Below are 21,792 nucleotides of genomic sequence, written 5' to 3'. Positions count from 1 at the left end.
TGGTTCTTTTTGCGTGTCGGTGGATGTTGTGTGAAATTAATTTCTCAGGCATTCAATTTCGCAGGTTTTCTGCCTCACAAACATAATACGCACAATCCAGTGAAAAATACATGTTTCGAATCTGTTATTCAGAATTAGAATAATGATGTATTCTGGCGTGTGAATATATTTATAATTTTTTTTTTTAATTGGCACCTGTCAACTGCTTATAGCTTTTATAAACGCTGGATTATATCAGATTAATTCTATTCTATTTAATTTAAATGCCATCGACGGGTTTGAATCTTATTACCAGCTCGTGCACTCAGAGAACAAGCCTTCCGTGGACATACGGACATTAAGTGAAGAGTGGGTTTTTCTCGTCTTTGAAATGGCAAAAAGGAGGAGTTTGTCGTTAAGACTTGTTGATGATATGTGAGGCTGAGGCGGGAAGCGCGTGGTCGTTAAGACTTGTTGATGCCGTTGATCTATGAGGCTGAGGCGGGAAGCGCGTGCGCCTCAGTCTCTCCAAACGGTTGGAGACGCTAAATGAGCTCGAGTTGGAGAATGAAGAGGAGCATTTCTTGAATACGTTTTCTTTCCTGGCTCACTTATGCTGCACATTTGTGTACTCCCGCTTTTTTATTTGAGTTTATTTATTTGTTCGTTCCTGTCACACCGGGTAGACGTCATTCTCACCGGAGCCACTCAGTGTTACTTACATTTTTCCCCTCACAAGAAATGCTGCTTTAGAAAAGGAAAAACGCACGTCGTTATTGAATAACCACGCGACCTAGAACATGGGACTGAATGGGGAGTGATCGTCTGAGGAGATCAACAATAAACACCTCCGTTCAAACTTCGAGTCACCGTCGTCACGCCGTCGTTTATTCTCAAGATGAGCGGATGTTTGAACCGAACCGGCGTGGATATCTGCTAAACTTGGTGAATATGTGAGACATGAATATGTGTAGTCGCAGGGCTCCACCTGGGAGACGAAGGTGGTCGCGTTTCTCCGCTTGACAGCTCAGAACGAAAAACGCTTTGTTTGTTCAGACTCCGGGAGTGGACGTCGCTGCCCAGGGTGCTGAATTTCATCAGGACCGGCTCCAGAATAGAGGAAGGAAAGTGGCGGATTGGAGACACTCTCAAGCGTGACGTGAATATATTTTCATATTCTATATTTTGGAGGAGCCGGGCAACTCGTGTCATAATCGTATTCCGAAAACCATTGTGGAATCAGGAATGAAAAGTAGGCTAACCGTGACTTCGAAATGAAAATCGGAGAACATGTGAATTACGGACAGTTGAGTAACACTTCACCTTTGTATTCATTATGCTAATTCAGTGTCTTATTTCGCCATTCGTGGTGTGTGGATATCTTTGATCATCATCCGTGCATTTCAGAGGGCAGAGCACACAAACAGTCGCAAAAATGGGACAATAATTGAGACAGATCGGGCGGTTTGTTGTTGTCTGTGCTTTGTGTGTAAGGAGTTCAACAGCCCTGTTTTTGAGACATGGCAGCGGCGATTGCCAGCGGTTTGATCCGCCAGAAGAGACAGGCACGGGAGCAGCACATAGACCGACCATCCACCAACAGAAGGAGAAAAAGCCCCAATAAGAATAAAGGGCTTTGCAATGGGAACCTGGTCGACATCTTCTCCAAAGTGCGAATCTTCGGCCTCAGGAAACGCAGACTACGACGACAAGGTGTGGGAAGTTCCGTACACAAGCCATAATTGTGCACATAAGAAGTCTATGCGATGTCTAATGTCTTGAGATAATACGCCCACATTTCATTTTCACATTCAGCTTTGACAACAATTGGGACTCGCGGCTTTGAGCTGCTGTTTATCTCGACGAGAATAGCTTATAGAGTTTGTGTAGACTTGCGTCTTGACAGATTTATTTGACAGACAGTTTTATTTCCATCAGTCTGCAAATCCATCAAAATGGTTAAGGGCACGCATTCAACTCAAATCGATGTACGTCATACTTTCTAAATAATTCTCAGTATTTTCTCCGTTTTTAAGGCCACATATATCAGAGCTAGATGTGATTTTTATACTGAGCTAGGTTGTTTGGAATATTCTGAGATTGGGCAGCCTCTCTCTCAGTCTTTGCTTTACCCTTGAGAGGTGTTGATGTTGAATTATTGGCACGTTTCATGAATGCAAGTGAAGCAGCAGGTGCCCAACGTGTTGCAGGAACAAAAAAAAACAAAAAAAAAATGCTATCACTGTATCACACCATCAGTAAACAACATTCAGTGACAGCTTATCTTAATGGAAATGCCAGTGACACAATATTCAGTTTAGGTAAGATTAAAATTACAATGCAAGCTTCCTGTCACCCCCACAGTAATGGAGACCCGTTCAGATGAAAAATGATATGACTTAAATATTTATTATTAGAAATGTATTAAAAGTATTTTTTATAATAACAACAACAATAGTGCATTTTAACCATACACATTTATTTATATAGAAAATATACTTATATAATCAGAAATTGATTAGCAATTTGTCAGGAGACAAACAATTAATTGTATAAATTGACAGTCAGCTCAAGACAATCATATCAAAGAATTTTTAATGTATAATTATAATCATGGCTGTTAAATACTCATTTTTACAACCAGAAAGTATTTGTGCTTGTATTGTGTGGACATTTTTGGCCCTTAAAGCAAAAAAAAAAAATTGTAGGCAGGCAGCTTTTCCAATAGATCAGCTACAGTCTGATAAAACTATAATAGAGGTGGCGAATTGGCATACTGTATATCATGGTACCTGTCAGAGATGTCCAGAGGGGAATCTTGCACAAATAAGTAGTGAGTAAAAGATGTAGCTGTTGCCAGGAGAAACTGAGAGTGATGAATTAGCCCTGCAACGTCTCAGCTAACGTGCACCTGTGACGGCCATCTTATTACAGATGGCGAACAGCTCATGGCCTCCCCTCACACTCCTAGGTTTAACTTTTTTGGAAAGCTGCTTCTTACAAAGCTTTCAGGACAAGCTTACCCATGATGTCACTATGTACAATTGCACATGGACAATTCAAAAATATTCAAATAAGGTGTCTTTAAGCATTTGCTGTTCAAGATGACTACCAGTGCTCACAGACAGCCTCTTTTTTTTTGAGTCCTTCTGCCTGTTGCGTTGTTGCCTGAGTTACTCTTGACGGAGCACCCCCTGGGATTTACCTCATTAATTTCCCATTGCAGCTAGATTTACAAAATTCTTCAGTGAGCATTTTCACATTCTTGAGGGCTCACCAGGGGCTCTATGAAGCTGAGCGTTAGCCTGCCCACCATCCTAGGCTCTTTCACATGTAGCCTGTGTGCTCAGGAGAAATAATGGTTAGCTTAGTGGTGGTAATTCAGTAGTGGACACTTTCAACATAGCTTTTGAGCATAGCCTCCCATCATACGAGGCAGTGAGATGCTACATTTGTCTCCATTTTAAGTCGGACTTTTAGGTCGTGACATGCAGACAAAAGAAAAATCCCCCAGAGTATGGAAAAGCACGTACAGAGCATGAACTTGGACATTTTGCCTTGTGGCAGTGTAGTAACAGAAATCAGAGAAGACAGTAGTTTAAAAAAAAAATTCTCAGGCAAATGGTCAGTGTCCTTTTAGGTTTGTCAAATGTCTGGCGAATGAACATTGATAATAATGGCAAAATCAAATAAATGTTGCATTTGGAGTGCTAGTGTGGACCTCAAGCTTGTGGTTCAAGGTTTGTTCATCACCGCATCCAAAAACAATAAATACGGTTTAATATTGACTTGTTTGACTTTCTAGACTCTCAAGCTGAATGCTATTATTGACAGGGCATTGGCTTGACCATATTATTACAGCGATATGTGTCATGTTGCATTGATCCATTATCATAGAACATTGTCATGCTGGTTATTTCAGTGCTTAATGTGTAAGCTCAAGAAACGTTTAATTTGAGTTCTCACTCAATTTTTGCCATGATTGTCATCTAAAACTAAATTCTGGGATCAAATATTTCTTTGCTCAAAAGGCACAATTGAATAAAGAATTAATAGTAAAACAGGAGTTTGGTGCATCGAAGAAAACCTAAATATGTCCGTATTTTAGCTTTTCCAACATTGGCACAAGGTCTTGCTTTGGTTTGTAAGGTACCGTTTCAATTTAAGATGTCAGAACGGTCACAGACTGTTGACTTCAAATGCCCAGTCTATGCTGTCAGCCGTGACCAAAGTCTTAGATATATGCATTATACAGTCTTAACAGTTGTATGTGTTCGCTTTTACCCAGGATTTCACAACAACAGTTGTAAATTAGGCTGGCATATCTTAGAATAAAGGATGATTAAGGCTCACAATAGGTCAGATATTGAAATTGACCAACTGTTGGTATATTTATTTCAGTTTATTTGGAGGCTGCACCTTTATGCCATTTCAAACCATCCATGTCTGATATATGAATGGCACGATTCTAATAAAACGAGGTCGTTGAGCTGTTTGTAAATGTCTATGACTTCTGAAAAACGGCTCCAGACATGAAAGGTCTCCGTCAAGCTGGTAAAAACAAGCACATCTTTCATTTATTTAAAATCTCTTTGTTCAAAACAGAGAGGCTGGCTATCTGTTTGATTGCATCTCGGAGTGCTGCCATGTAGCAATTTTTACCCTTTTTACTCCACAGGACATTTTATGTCCCATGGCCATGAAAAAATAAACATTGTTGTGAAGTGATTGCTTACTAAGACGCCATGTGCCAAATTCAATTTATACATTTAGTAGGAGGAAGGTTGAGAAAGTTCTTTTATAGCAAAATGTATAACTCTAACCTTGCATTCAAGTTTCGCTAAAAGCGTGTAGCAAACCAGGAAGGGTGCAGAAAACATCTTTATCAATTAACTGCCCAGAAATGAGTTTTGTGGTATTTATTGTCATTTTGTGCTTCTGCATTTATCCACTGTGAATGTTCAGTGCGCTGATGCTTATTATCCAGATAAGTGATAAATATGACAGAGATTTTTCACCGCAAGACATGGTTCAACACGCTGTTTGGACGCTACGTATTGCGTCCAATTAGAATGCTCAATGAAATGGAAGACCACCAGTGGAGACTAGCTTTTAATCTCTCTCTATGCTAAGTCTCATAAAAAAAGTCTGATGAATCCTGCATACACTCAATTAGTCCTGACTGAAAGTGCACAGCTCCTCTTTTAGTCTTGAGTGTAAGGTGGTGCTTGTACTTGCACAGTGTAAATTACTGAGCTTGATGTCAGTCCGCCTATAATGACTAAATTACTCTCTGGTTTTACGTGTTTCATTTCCGCCATTTTCCACAATGAGATGGTTATAACGATGATATTCATTGTTATTTATAGAGGTGATGTGTGTGTGTATATATGTCAGTTATATATATATATATATATATATATATATATATATAGCTCTGGAAAAAATTAAGAGACCACTTAACATTGTAAAATCAATGTTAAGTGGTCTCTTAATTTTTTCCAGAGCTGTATATACACACACACACACACACGCACAAGGAATACCAAATTTTGGATTCTTGCATCATAAAATCGGACATTAGTTATTTGAGAAGAGAGTATGAATCTCATAATACTAGTAGTTCTGAGATTTAATGAAATGGCAGGTCTTTCTCAGTCCTTTCTGTGACAATGGATAGTGTGGGTATGCTTACGAAAGCTGGAAAAGCCCTTCTCCGGTTCCTGAAAGTCTATAGTGGGTCAATCACATGTGGTTAAGTCTGCAGCTGGTGCTGTGTGCAGTGAGACATGCACCCCATCCACTTCTGTCTGATGATAGCTGCCTCCACCTGTCTGTCTCCTTGTGTCTCTCTATCCACCACACACACACACACAACCATGCACCTGCTGCTAACCTTTTATAAAGATGAACGTTACGAAGTGAACATCAGTCATCTTTAAAAAACAGACGTATTTCCAGAATTTTCACTTGTCACAATGCTTGATTCTTTATTCTCAGTGTGACAATAAAGCAGTTCGTAAAGATAATGTGAGGTATATGGTTATAAGGTATAATCCACACAAAAATGAAAATTCTGTCAACCTTCATGTCATTCCAAGTCGGTATGAATTTCTTTCTTCTGTGGAATACAAAAGAAGATATTTTTAACAAAATTGGAGCCCAACGACTTCCTATTAATATACGGGGGGAAAAAACACTCAAAATATCTTAATTTATGTAACTCAGAAGAAAAAAAGTTGCATAGTTTGGAACAACATTAGGGTGAGTAAATGATGACAGAATGTCGTATTGTTTTATTGCTATTTTTTATGGAAAGGCGTGAGAGATGCATGTTCTGTATGTTGATTATCTGGATGCCATTTGTTACATTGATTTTGCTAAAGTAAGCTTCATCATGATTTTTCCCCAATGTGTAGAGATAATGATTCAAAACTCATTTTGCACCATTTGTGCTGCAGACGTGAATTATACCTCACATTGGATGGCTTGTTGAAGAGAGTTGTGTTATTAGTTTTTCGATGGTTTTTGCCTGATAGGTGATAAATCAGTTGAAAAAAATCCCATAGGCTTACAATAAAGGAGGGAGCTGAGTCATATCTAGAGACCAGAATATAGACACTCGAGGTGGGCTCTTTTGAATTGGGCCAGTAAGAAACTACCTAGCCACGTCCTAGCAACACCCAATCTACTACATAGCAACATGCAAAAAACAACTCGGAGCACCTTAGCAACTGCATAGCAGCATGCTGAAAAAACAAAACAAATAGCAATAAAAACACTTTACCAACCGCATGTAGTAACATCCTTGCATCACACCGGCGAGTTTTGCATGAGCAAGCACCACTCAAATGTCATTTTTGTCATTGCAAATGTAATTTTCCTTACATCCTCTCAATATTGCATTCAGAAGTTTGAGGATGCACCATAGCTCTTGCCCATCTCTTGGATTGTTCTTTGTTTTTGTTTTTTCCCCCCCATAGTGCCTGTCTAAGTAAATTCTGGGGAGCTCTTTGCTGTCTTGAAGCCTCTCAGGATGCTGTCTCAGCACTATCGCTGTGTAGGTGGAGGCAGATATCATAAAGCACCACTGTGATTAGCATTCTTTGTACCTTTCTTTCCCCTTTAAACTCGCCCTCTCCATCCACCTTTTGTTCTTTTCTCTCGCCCTCTCTTTCTTTTTCTCTCTGCACCTTTGACGTGCCAGTGTTTTCAGCTCTGCCCTGGCGTAACAGGCAAAACCAGGGCAGCAGGTCAACGGTAAACAGCAGCATTGTGCATACATCAATATGACAAGGTAGTTATTTGTTTACCAGCCTGGAGTTAAGCACAACAAGGCTGGTTAAGTGTATCACAGGAGACCCTTATAACCAAATGAGACTACAGCACTTTCTGCTGTGAAAAATCCTTCGCTTTTCCCTTCCTGTCTCTTGAAATTGGTGGCACTCGCATCTATTTATGTGATTACCCCCGAGCAGTGTTTACTAAAGCACAACACAGCCTCCCCAGAGTTAAACAACCAGGTACTGTTTTTGTTGTTGTAGTTGTTGTTTCACACTATCATTTTACAATCCCAACATACTCATTTGCAATTTTAATGTGATAATTCCCCCAAAAAACATTTACTCTTCCTCACGTCATTCTAAACCTAGATGACTGAAAATTTAGCTGATGTCCACATATTAAAACTTGCTACATTATGATTGATTTGAAGACACAATTATTGATGTCAAACCTGGAGAAACGCGTCTCCCCATGTAATGCTTCAGAAGAACTGGAACGAGATAATTTGGTTTGAATGCTTGGTGCTGCTTTTGAACGCTCGTCCACCACATGTCACAACTTCTACTGTATTTAGATGAGTTCCAACGGTGCAAACTGCTGTTCTGTGTCTTTGTGAATTAGCACTGTCTAGTATGCACACGTCCGGTATTCCCTTAGCGATACTTCTGAGCAGACGCGTCTTAAAACAGCGTAGCTGTAATCTGTGTTTTAAGGACAGTGTTTTGATAGAACCTTCTTTGGTTTGTTAGATCCTTTAGATCTCCACTCTCGTATGACAAAACAATCTGTTCCTCTTACTGTTCTAAGCAGGAAGTCATGACGAACACAGGAGCGAATTCATACAGAATCAGTTATTGACATAAAATGACCTAGAGGGGACACACTTTCCATTATCTTCATTTTTACTACAGTATGACATCCTAAAATCCAGTTTAATTCTTTCCAAAAAAACAGACCTGTGACCATTTGTGCATGCAAAATAAGGGGCATTTGTAATCATGAAACCTTTCCCTTCTGTTTAGCAATCAGATTACAGTGCTACTCAAACTGTTCATGTGAAAAGTGACTAAGCGAGCTCACTTGCCTGGTTACTTCAATGATTTTTCTGATAAGCTGACTGTTGATATCAAATTATTATTGTCTTTGTATCTTCTGCTGTTCTGCTTTACAGTTATGTCATCACAATAATGTAACAACATGCTTTTATTATTATTATTATTATTATTATTATTAAGAAAGAATGTATTTTTGTATTGCAGGGCCGTAACCACCATACACAATGACGGGGGACAAGTCCCCCCAATAAAAAGAAATTACCAAATTGCCCCCCCCCCCCCCCCCATATTCTTAATGCTGCTCTGCTGGACTCTATTACGCTATGCTCTGTTTGTTGTTAAGATGATAAAAAGTATTAAAAGTTACATTTTTAGGCTGCTCTGCCTCAGCCGTCTAACAGCGCTCGTCAATGAAAAAATGACTGAGATGGCCAATCAAATCAAAGAAGGCAGTCCAGATGAGTGTGAATTCCAACGTGACACTTTAGTTTTAACAGTGAAAGATTGTGTGGTAAGATTATCCAAAATTAAATGTTTAGCTAGTTACAACTGTTTTACGATACATATGTTCAACAACCGATAGTAATATCTAGTAATGCAAACTACTCAACTTGTTTTTTATGAAATTTTGCAATTTTAAATTGAAAATATACTATAATTTACGTGATTCATGTAATTCATAAATGAATGTGACGAGACAAGAAATGTTTCGCATTTTTGACTTATTAGACATGAATAAGCGTGAATGTGTGCATATTTAAAAATAAAATAATATTTGCAAATAGTTTAAATTGATTACTTCATAATTAGAGCTAGAACTTATTTTACTGTTCTAATTTGTTTTTTTATTTCCTTAAACTCCTTTTAATCCTGTAATTATTTAATTCCTTTAAATAAAAAGACCAATACATGGTTAATACATGTTCAAAACATGGTTACGGCCTTGCTGTATGGTACTAGGAGGTTAAGATACATTTTTATCAGGTTCAGCTAAAGAGGGCGCTACTGAGTCTACTTCATATTAAAGTTGCTGCATAGCACAAAATGCCTCAGTTCTTCAAAGATAGATTTTCTTGAAAAACATTTAGCTACCCTTTCTGCATAACATGCTTAAAGGGATAGCTCACCCCCAATTTCTTTTCTCCATCATTTACTCACCCTCATGTTGTTCGAAAACTTTCACTTTCTTTCTTCTGTGGAACAAAAAATATTTTTGTCAGTTTAAATGTCAGTTTTTAGTGTTATTTGGCTCCCAGTGTTCTTCATAAAATCTTTATTTTGTGTTCCACAGTAAAAAAAAAAAAAAAAAAAAAAAAAAAAATGCATACAGAGTTGAAATGACATTAAATCGGGGAGAGTAGATGATGACACAATTTTCATTTTCGGGTGGTCTATTTATTTACATTGTTATGTATTGGTTGATTGCATTAACTTACTTTTACATTCAAGTCTGTAGACTCTTTAGTTCAAGAACTATTGTTTTCTGTCTTTCTCCACAGATCCCCAGCTCAAGGGTATAGTGACCAGGTTATATTGCAGGCAGGGATACTACTTGCAGATGAACCCAGATGGATCTCTTGATGGGACCAAGGATGACAGTAGTAATTCTTGTGAGTTCCCTCTAATTTCATAATCAACCCACATACTAAATAATCAAAACATGAACATGTTTCAAAAAGGAATGACTCCTGCTTGATATTTCTGATGGGGAAAAATTGCTACACTTAAAAGGTAAAGTGTGAACAAATTGCATATCATTACTTTTACTGCACACACTTTTAAAATCCCTGTAACTGATTCATTTTCTGTAGTTATCAGTGTTGCTGATATGGCAGTAGGCTGGTCCTTGGGGAGATGTGTGTGTGTATGTGAGGTGATAACTCAGGAGGCAGTGGTGTATTATTAGCTTGTACTGGGCCTGCTTTTCAAATGCTTCAGGCCAGCTGCTTAATTTGATTTTAATATGCAGCTGTACCAACAGAGTGACACACAGAGGGCTCACTGTCAGTCACAAACTCAGAGAGATGATACTTGACATTTGCAACATAAGAAACACACCTACACAAATTCAGACAAGAACTATAGAAGTGGCTTATAACAATATAAAAACACATTGATTGTTAATTTTTAAAAGTAATCAAAGTTTTACTAAGGTAATCAAACAACAACCAGGGCCTGCATTTCATTTTAAAAAAATGGGGGGGCGGGGGGGATAAAAGATTTAAAAAATATTTTTAAAATTACATTTATCTCACCTAAATGTTGGCTCACTCTATCTATTTGTGTTTTTACAATGGGGTAATTTTGTTGCACATGAGTTTACACACAGCACGTGAGGAAGCGGAAGCGTGATTTCAACCTTCAGTTGGATTTACAATAAAGACACGTAAACAAGAACAAATAAACAAATTACTAGCAGAATCAATTTATTTTACAATAAAATAAAAGTACAAATGAAATAAAGAGTGCTTTAAGGTTTTCAGGTAGGTCTAACAGTATTGGTACAGGGGGTACAGGAGTACTACAGAAATTTCGAATGGATCATTGTATAAATTAAATACAGATGAATTATCACTTAAAGAGCTAATGCACAGATCCAATATATTGATATTAGAGCTGCGACTAACGATAATTTTTTCTGTCGACTAATCTAGCGATTATTTTTCCGATTAGTCGACTAATCCAACAATTATTTTTCCAGATTCATCTGATGATTCTTTTTTACTGATTATTGTATTTCAAAGAGGGTAGTGAATTTGTATATTATTTTAACATGAAATCAATGAATGATAACAATATCAATTGTATTTCAGGAAGGGTAGTGTACTTAAGCCATTTTATAATGAAATATATGAACACAAGAAGCATTTTAAACATTATGTATAACTAATGATAATATTCATCATAAAATGTATACAGAGTAGGCCTAATTAGGAAAAGTTGTTTACTATAATAGTTGAGTATGATTTACTTATTAATTTGTGTCAATAGTAAACGAAAATGCACTTGTATTTATCTGCAAAAGGTTCACATAAAGGAGCTTTCAGCATAGTTTTAATGTATAACTAGTCGTCTATTTTGAAGATATACATGTGCGTAAACAACGACTAAAGCTGCCAGAAGTTTTTGCCCAAACTTCAGAGACACATTTAAATAATTAAAACTAGAGGCATATCTTAACTTTAATCATGTAAACTACCTATAATACAGCATGTTATTATGCAGATGTATTTGGGACAGAGGGGAACCCGGTCGCATTTGAAGCAGATATATGCTGCCCATAATAAATAAAAGCACGAGACGTACACCGGAAAATGTCGTACACCGGAAAACCGGAAAATGTGACTGAATGGACAATATTCGTCTGTATTTGCAATACACACGCCACGGTTAAGCTGCGCGAGATGAACACTGGCAATGTGAAAGCCCAAAGGGCGCGCGCGGCTCCCGCTCTCCACGCATACAGCTTCTGCTCTGCCACCGCGTGCAGGCGTTACAGAGCGAACAAAGCACATTTTATTCGGCTTCTGTTTAAAGTACTCCCACACTTTTGAATGTCGTGGTCTGGCTTTATATGATAAATGATTTTCACTATGCCCGGGAGCAGAAGCCGCCATTATTCTAGATCTGTTCTATTCTAGAACGTAAATAATGTGACGTCGACGCATTTCACGCATGTCGACGTATTTTCGTAGTCGACGTCATCGATGGCGTCGACACGTCATTGCAGCCCTAACTGATATACATGCATTTTATTTTAAAAAGCTTAGTTTGGTACTCGCAAGCTGTTTGAGAGGCGGCTTTGTGTATGTGTGCACTCTGGGTATGAGCGCACAGAAAACCGTCTTTCGGAGAACACGCAAGTACTAATGAATGATTTAAAATCGTTCTAATGATTAAATTGACAAGATGTGCATATGATAAACTTTAGTAATGATGCAACTGTCCCGAAACGTGAGCAAAAGTCTTGAATCACAGAGTTTAGCTTGCTTGTACAGACAATGTGGTGATGTGAAGCCATGTGCGCATTTTGAAAGAGAGAGAGAAGACGTGGTAGCGCTGAATCACTCTCGCTGTTTGTGAAATTATGTTAACTTACAGAAAGTTTTCAAATGACTGATTTGATCTGATAATCTGTGTGGATTAATTTGCCCATTCAACCAACAAGCCACTTTAATAAATATTTATGGGAATTTATAAGCGTGAAACCTGCGGGAATGAGTAAAATTATGTGCGATATCCCCGATCTCGCGCCAAAATTTGAGTCCTGACAACCGTAACTAGATTTTCCTTTCCTAAAGGAAACAGAAGTGCTTACAAGCCAGAAAACGTTTTCATTTTAGGTAAAATTAAAAAAAAAATGTATATGGGTTATTTATATAAATTATACAAGTTTCAATCCCAAATATAGCTAGAAAATTATACTCCCAAAAATATTTAGATAGTTTTGGACACTTAAAGGGTTAGTTCACCCAAAAATGAAAATTATGTCATTAATTACTCACCCTCATGTCGTTCGACACCTGTAAGACCTCCGTTCATCTTCGGAACACAAATGAAGATATTTTTGTTGAAAGCTGATGGCTGAGAAAGGCCTCAAATAGGCCTCCATTGGCATTCAGTACATTTACACTCACATGACCCATAAAAGGCACTTAAACCTCGTTACAAAGTCCATCTCACCACAGTGGCTCTACAATAATTTTACGAAGCGACGACAATAGTTTTTGTGCGCAAAAAAAAATCAAAATAACGACTTTATTCAACCTCTTCTTGTCTTCCGTGTAGGCCTCCACGACGCATGCGCGAGAATATGACGTAGCGCCGGCGTTCGGGAATCCATGAAATGCACACTTTAGCCCCATTTTGAGCACTACGCCGAGACCTACAGCACGATCAATGTAGAATTCAACAGCTTAGATACAGCATCTTCCTCTGCTTGTTCTGGGTAATGTGTCCGAACGCCGGATCTGCGTAATATTCTTGCGCATGCGTCGTGGAGGCATACACGGAAGACAAGAACAAGTTGGATAAAGGTGTTATTTTGTTTGCACACAAAAACTATTGTGTTGCATCGTAAAATTATTGTAGAGCCACTGTGGTGAGATGGACTTTGTTACGACGTTTTTAGTGCCTTTTATGGGTCTTGGGAGTGTGAATGTACTGAATGCCAATGGAGGCTTATCTGAGGCCTTTCTCAGCCATTAGCTTTCAACAAAAATATCTTCATTTGTGTTCCGAAGATGAACGGAGGTCTTACGGGTGTCGAACGACATGAGGGAGAGTAATTAATGACATAATTTTCATTTTTGGGTGAACTAACCCTTTAAGCCACACTTGGATATAATGTAATTGCAAAAAATGAATACATTTAATTGCATTAGATAACAAAATCCCGAACAAAGTGTGATCTGCCATCAAATAATTCTATACCTTTTCTCTGAACTAACGTTTTTGCCAACTTTGCATTGACTTTTAAACATTTGGTCTAAAAATTTGAATTCATTTATAAAATAATAAATTCTCCATGGATTTTTGTTTGTATGATTTTTTCATTTTTGGTGAATTTTCATTTTTTATTATTATGGCTTATTTATATACATTCTATAAGCTGCAAACCCATGTATAGATTGAGATGGAAGGAGAGAGAAACAGAGGAGAAGGAAAATAATGAAATGGCACAAAGGATTTCAATATCATGCTTGCTTTGGAAGACAAGGATGCAATTTTGGTGCCCTTGTAAGAATCCGTTCCAATGTGCCAGTGGAGCACTTCCAGAAACTCACTTTGATGTAACTGTCCCACTCATATTTTGCTACACCAGAGTCTACCAGACCAGGGCTTTTCTGAAATAATTTTCATTCTAGCACCCTGGGAGCTCTGCCAATTACCAGTGAGTTGAAGTGAGTTCATTACACTTTAGGTTTAAATCACCCCTTTGGATGCACTTAGTGTCAACAGCTAGGCAGTTACTTCCCTCCAGTACAAACAGTGGCCGTTACCTAACAAGACCGAAGAACTGCTCCAACAACAAAAGATCCATTAAATCTGCCACACACTACTACTGCCTCCAATCTCTACCCTTCTATGCTGCAGCTTGCTGCGCCAGGCTTCTGTTGCTGCCCACTGGGCATAAAAACAATTATTTTACATAATATGAGGCCTCCATTCAATTTCTGTGTATCAGTTTTTATGCATCACACTATCGCTGTTTATGCATGCTATGGAGTGCAGCTCGTGTTCAGTTTATGGGTTCAGATTGACAGCCCGATGTTTATCATTCTAACTCCATTTTAGTGATGTTTGCTATTATTGGGGTTAGGGGTTTGTTCTACATCATAATCACTCTTAGAACTGCGTAACAACATTCAAAAGCACTTTACTGAAAATGTATTTTCGAATTTGACAGTACGTTCCACACTTCTTACTTTAGAAATTTGAGTTCATGGAAAATTCATGTGTGTTAACCCCTGTATTGTTTTACAGCGTTGTTCAACCTCATTCCTGTGGGCCTTCGGGTCGTTGCTATTCAGTCTGTGAAGACGGGCTTGTACATCGCCATGAATGGAGAAGGCCATCTGTACACATCAGTAAGTACACAGTGTTTGTGAAGACTTAGAGATGGCCATTTGTTTAAGATTCTGTTGCTCTGTACCAGAACCTTTTATTCAGTATCCTAGCCGAAACAACATTGATTGTACATGGGAGAAGTGATACACAACTGACACAACTGAAGTTTTTTGTTAGCATATTGCTAAACTATATATGCTAATCTTTAATAGCACACACAAAACATTGGGTAAAATATTCTGTTGTAATTAGATTGATTTATGTCTCAAAGAAGCTTCCTTTTGGTTGTATTTTAAATTTACCATAGTTTAACAATGAAATGTCATGTCTTCTGTGATCTTGGACACATAAAAAGTCTGCATCTGCACACACAAAATTGCCCACCCTCCCTCTCAGTATCAGTCATTGGCCCTCTCTCAGATGTCAGCATGGCCATCTCATTTACAATGACACATCAGCTCTGGCTCAAAGCTGATTCCCTATTCATTACTCCTTTATACCCCTAGAGCTCAAATTCATCTGAAAAAATATTTTCAATGCATGTTAAAGATGAGTCATTGTGACTACTGCAAAAAATTTTTTTCTTGTGATCTATTATTTCATTCTGTAAAAACTGATGTTGCACTAACAAACAGAAGTGGGGCAATATCTGTCCAGGAAGTTACATATAAATGTCTTTTACATGGCAGAAATCATTATGGAGCTATAATACACAATAGAGCATGTCTCTATTATGGTTTCAGTTTTAAATGCACACCACATTTATGCACACCCACATAAGCATTAGTAGTTTTATCAACAAGATCTGTTGCTGAAACACTACATTAAAGTCCTAATGTTTACATCAAACATTCCACTTAGTCTACAGTGCAATGTATCCACCTTGACCAGATGGTCATTAGTTACTGGCAACCATGACAATCAGTAAGGTTGTTGTATTTGTAAGTTATTGCGGGTAAAAGTTAGCCTAGAAATCTAGACGCACCCTAGCGGCAGCAAATGCAATTTGCAGCCAGGGTCGTCTAGCAACTCTCCATTGGCTTGCGAGCTGGAAAAACCAAACTCTGGTCAGGCCAATCACATCGTGTATAGAGTCAGTGGGCGGGCTTAACATAATGAAGGCAGAGTTGTGGCGGTTCCGCATGCTACTTGTAAGCAAAGAAGCTGGTAAACAGCGGTCTTTCGAATCAGCTGTGGCCGCGACTGGAAGACTTGGAGTTAAGCTCTTTGACAAAAGAACAAAGAACGGCACTGAAGTCATTTTTAAGAAAGGAAGATGTGTTCAGAGTTTTGCAGACCAGGGGCCGGATTCACGAAAATCTTCTTAAAAAGAAGTTAAGAAAATTCTTAAGATAAATTCTAAGACGTTCGTAAGAATGTTCCTAAGTGCAATTCTTGAAAAATTCTTAAGTTCTCAAATATTTTCTTAAGAACATCTTATTTTTTTACTTAAGAAGAAAATAAAAGGTGTTAAATGGTGTTATTTTATTGAAAGGTAGCTATTACTGAAGACTCTCTGAATGAAAAACACCTCAAAGCTCGTCGTTTTGCGCTTCGTGCAGATTACCGTAGATATCATAATAAGTGTGAAGACTATTTTCGTCGTGACTGGCTTGACTGGAGTAAATCCTCAATGTCGTGTTTTTAATGTGCCGTGTCTGTAAAATCGTTATTTTATAAGAGCCTAGCCGTTTATCAAGAACGCTGCTCGGGTACCAAAGATCGGCCGTTAGATTGACACAAGACGAATCATATCAGACGTCAGAGGCCGCGGCAGACGGCAGAAGGACTAGCCGAGGTAAGCTACTCTCGCCGGGGTTACTCTCACCTGGTGATTGCCTGGATTTCACAACTCCGAAAACGGCAGATAAAATGGTAAAATAGGCGCTCTCTTTATAAATAAACCACAGATTTCATCTTTAAATAAGTACATTCTCACCTGAAAAAGTCTTAAAACTACAATTTGTGACACATTATCAGTAGAATTGGTATTTAAGATAGGTTGGAGGTTATCCTAACTTTAAGAAGTTATTTACGATGATTTTAAAGAATTTTTTTTCGTGAATTTGAATACTTCTTAAATTTTATCTTAAGAACAATCATAAGAAAAAAGATAAGAACATTCTTAAGAAAAGTTTTTGGGAATACAAAATATTCTTATATTTTTTTCTGAAGTTAGAAAATAAGAAGAAATTGGCAGTTAAGAATAATTTCATTCTTAAGAATGTTTTGTGAATCCGGCCCCAGATACGGCGAAAGTTTTCACCTTCTTCGTTGCTCTGGTTGGTTGTAGCACTATCCTATTGTGTGCAGAGGGAATTTGAAAGACAGCCGTTTATCCCGCAGCGCGGATTAGCCCTGCCAATGGTGTGTTCCCAGACCCAACATCTTGATGTGTGTCTGGCTTGTCAGGCTAGGTAAAAGTGTCTGCTGAACTAATAAATATAAATTTGAATGTAATGAGTCAGAACATACTGATAATTTTGCACACAGAAAAAGGCAGATGCTAGACATTCCCCGAAAAGTATTTAGACAGTTTTGGACACTTAAGCCACACTTAAATGAAAAGATTTAATTGCATGTCAAACCAAGTGAGATCTGCGAATGAATGATTCTAGACCTTTTCTCTGAACTAACGTCTTTGCTGTTTTTACAAGACCAGATGGTCTAAAAAAATTGCACTCATCAATTGTTTCATAATTTGAAAGTTTTAGTGAAGTTTTTTTTTTTTTTTTTTTGCTTGAGAAGTGTGCATGCATGTGCGCTCTCTTTAATCTGAATTACATTTGCTTTGATTTAGATTTTTTATTGTTGACATATTTTTAAGAGTGTCTAAAGTGCATCTGTACATACGTCCCATACATGTTTTCAATTATACTGGTATTTTTAGTGCTAGACATTAGTTTTAGAATAATGGTTATATGGACTAGACATGTTGATATGCAGAAGCTGTTTTTCCCAGGTAACAAGCTTAAACTTCCAATATTCAGCCACAGCTGACCCAGCATATTTCACTGTAGATATTTCTTACACAATGACAATCTTTCTCGTTCCTAATGGGCATACTAATCAACTCTATGGATGCGCCCACACACTCTCTCAGCTTTCTATCCCTGCTTCTTTTCTCCTCTCTCTGTTCCTGTGTGAATGACTCAGGTAATGGCAGAGAAAGCTCCCCTCCTTTTCTCTGTCTGCTCTCTGAGGTTTGTACATTAATTTGTCATTATTCCTCTTTTCTATGAGAATGTGCAGTTATTACCTGGCCCCCCATCCATTAGGGGCCATTTCTTATTAATTTCTTTAATTGAAAAAATATATTTAATTCTAGCACTACAACAAACATGATTTTTAAAGAGCTTCATACTTCATAGACTTTAGAGTTTTTGCTAAATTCAGTTAATACAAATGAATTGTATATGTAGCATTTTGGCATAGAAATAGCAGGGAAATAGACCAGAATGAGATTTATTACTATTCTTATGAAAACCACATACCATTAAAACTGCTCTAGCTAAAATGAGTTTTGAAACAATTTTGTGTCCGTTTCTGTCATTCCAACATTTTATTGTATTACAGTTTAATGACTTTTTATATTGTACGATCAATCGTTACTCATTTGCCTTCATCAGTCAAACACAAATGAAGGCACACTGACAGCCCACTTTGATTAGTTGTTCTCCATTCTCTCTTAGAGTCAGGCTGAAAGAATACAATAGTCCAGTTGAATAGAGCAGAATTCCATTAAGAAGCTCTAGCACTGCATCCTGGTCTTTTGTCTGTCAGGCCTTTTTTTTGTACAGCGCGGGAGTACAAGTGACCCGATAGTATCGAAACGTCCTGGAGTCTCGGCACAATGGACTCATGCCTGGGAGAAAAGAAAGACTTCAATAATCTTCCATTTTTCAATCCCTCTCTTTTATTCAAAGGGCTCAAACTCTACTTTCCTCTCTGCTGCTGATGTTCATAGTCTGATTCATCCTTTTGAATAATAATCAAGCCTCTTTTCTTGGTGGCTGCAGGTGTGACAGTTATGCAGTTATATAAATACAAAACAGAGCATTGCTCTGAAAAGCAAACATACTTGTGTGCTTGAGTGAATGAGAAATTTGTATCTAACTATTAAAACAAATGACAAAGAACATAAAAAAAAATAATCGCCTATTTGTTCATTTTAGTCACTGTATGATGTTATATGGCCAAGTGATTTGGCTTTTTGTGGCTCTCTGGCTCTCGTCAAAGCTGTTTGTTCTTCTCTATGGATTGAAGAGAGACAGGCCCATAGCTTTATCGCCCTGCCACACTTGTAAGAGCTACCTTTCATGAGTGTTAGATTGACTCTTCACATCAGTAGACTGGCCCTTGTAGACTTACAAATCCATTTGGTGCTTGTGTAGTTTGAACTATTGCTACCAGAAGTTGCTTACAAAGCTCTATGGAGCCAATTTGATTTGTTAAGTATTTGATTTATTTTCTGAACACTTACTGAATGATGTAGCCACAACATATTGCAGTAATGTATAAATCTTATTATGGATCTTTTTGACATATTTCTAAGTGATGGAGCTTTTAGCTCTATAGATTGAAGTAATTACATCTGTCATCCTCTGACAAAATGACAATATTTCCGCTCACTTGATGTTTTTCTACAGTACTTGTAATCTCATTCGGTGTTGGTGGTGTACAATGGGCGTTATAAAAACTGGAACAAATTATGATTTTTTCAGTCGATTAATCTATTGACCCCCCTTGGATTAATATTGTTTTTTTGGATTAATATTGTCTTTTTCTGAATAGTTGATTAATCTTTTGGTTAATTTACAGATACAAAATAACCAATAATTTACCAATAAATACTAACTTAACTAATCTATGTATACTTTTTTTACCTAATGATATTATTTATCACAAAAGATAATGTTTATGCAATATAGGCCTAATTAGGAAAGGTGTTTACTATGGCTGCATTCACAGTCCCTTTTTGGGATTTACAGCAGCAACTGCAAATCCTGAAATGTTTTGTTCATTCAGGAGATTAAAGTAGCTTCTTGAATATGTTCATTCAGCTGTATGATCAAACAGCTGAATTCACAAACGCATTCTAACTAACCATAGCAGCAGTGTCAAACATGGCGGGGTCCATACAACTGTGAAGTTGTACTACGATTGACAGCGCATAATTAAACAAATGAGTCCAATCGAGGCTAGAGTCATCCATTAGATATTTTAAATCAACAACAACAGCGATAAATGCTTTGTAACCGGTTGCAGAGAGTGCGTTTGAGTGCCTCACATTCACGGCAGCTCGTAAAAAGCAGAATGCTGTACAAACGCAGCCGTATAAAGCACACAATATGAGACTGACAACCGTATTCTAGAGCTATGTAAAATTTCACTGTAATAGTCCAAATACTTACGCTGCCATCTTGCTGTTTTGAGGTAAGAGAGCCGCGGGATTTTTTCTTTCTTTTCAGATGCTCCTGCGTAGAAGTTGTGCTGCTGTGGTTTGCCATTTCGGTTTAACAGAGTATTCAGAGCACCATTTTATTCAGCCTGTGTTTAAAAAATGTCCACACTTTAGATCAGGCTCAATATTTTTTTAATAATGGCTGATTTTCAGCATGCCCGGAGCTGCCATCTTTGGAGAACATAAATAGCATGACAAATCAACACATTACACATTACGTAATCAACATAATCGATTATGTTGTCATTCCAGCCCTAATAAAACCATTCCAATCTTTCCATATGTCCTGCAATGAGTTTGCTGGTTGCCGGGATTTCTTGTAAGGTAGACATATATGTTGGTTAAAGATAAGAACTTGTCTTCTTACAGCATATTTTTGAGCAGTAATCTCATATCTAAGCAGAGGTCTCACATAACCTGTCCAGTCAGAGATAAGCACCATCCTATCCCTGCCCTCCCGCTGACGGTCACTGATGTTTGGAAGATTATCAGCTCTGTTAAAACAAATAAAATAACTTCCTTCACCTTTTTAGATATATTTATTCATGTAATAGGGGGCATGTTTCTCCAATGGGCAAGAAAACAAATCACATGTACATAAATATTCACAGCCTTTGCTCAATACTTTGTTGAAGCACCTTTGGCACCTATTCCAGCCTCAAGTCTTTTTGAGTATGGTGCTACAAGCTTGGCACACCCTTTTGGGCTGTTTCTCCCATTCTTCTTTGCAGGACCTTGGATGGGGAGTGTCAGTGCACAGCCATTTTCAGATCTCTCCAGAGATGTTCAATCAGGTTCTGGGCACTATCCTACCAAGTCTTGGCTCTGGCTGGGCCACACAAGGACATTCACAGAGTTGTCCCATAGCCACTCCTCTGTTATCTTGGCTGTGTGCTTAGGGTCGTTGTCCTGTTGGAATATGAACCTTCGCCCCAGGTTTTTTTCAAGGATGTCTCTGTACATTGCTGCATTCATCTTTCCCTCCATCCTGACTAGTCTTCCAGTTCCTGCCGCTGAAAAACATCCCCACAGCCATGATAGTATTGGCCAGGTGATGAGCGGTGCCTGATTGGTGGAGTGCTGCAGAGATGGTTGTTCTTCTGGAAGGTTCTCCTCTCTCCACAGAGAAACACTGGAGCTCTGTCAGAGTGACCATCGGGTTCTTGGTCACCTCCCTGACTAAGGCCCTTTTCCCCTGATTGCTCAGTTTGCCCTGGTGGCTAGCTCTAGGACAAGTCCTGGTGGTTCATTTACGGATGATGGAGGCCCCTGTGCTCGTTGGGACCTTCAATGCGGCAGAAAAACAATACTGTCTCTGAGGTCTACAGACAATTCCTTGAACTTCATGGCTTGGTTTGTGCTCTGACATGCACTGTTAACTGTGGGACCTTATATAGACACGTGTGCCTTTCCAAACCATGTCCAATCAACTGCATTTAC

General features: G+C 38.2%; 1 protein-coding gene across 2 annotated transcripts in view; it reads left to right on the top strand.

The window, feature by feature from the left end:
* fgf14 (fibroblast growth factor 14) overlaps positions 1-21,792 on the top strand; it is a gene marked incomplete at its 5' end in the record, with an annotated part of 154,067 nt that overhangs the window by 94,362 nt on the left and 37,913 nt on the right. The window contains 3 exons of one of the 2 annotated variants that reach the window (XM_079821204.1): positions 1,500-1,692; positions 9,818-9,928; positions 14,805-14,908. In XM_079821204.1, coding sequence (XP_079677330.1) covers positions 1,500-1,692; positions 9,818-9,928; positions 14,805-14,908 — 408 coding nt within the window. Of the gene's footprint in view, positions 1-1,499; positions 1,693-9,817; positions 9,929-14,804; positions 14,909-21,792 lie in introns of those variants that run through there. The other variant, XM_079821203.1, reaches the window with a different exon arrangement.

The sequence above is a fragment of the Gobio gobio genome (assembly GCF_949357685.1).
Source record: "Gobio gobio genome assembly, chromosome: 7".
Classification (NCBI taxonomy): Eukaryota; Metazoa; Chordata; class Actinopteri; order Cypriniformes; family Gobionidae; genus Gobio; species Gobio gobio.
Note: the sequence above shows the minus strand (reverse complement) of the source record. Positions and strands in the feature narration are given on the sequence as shown.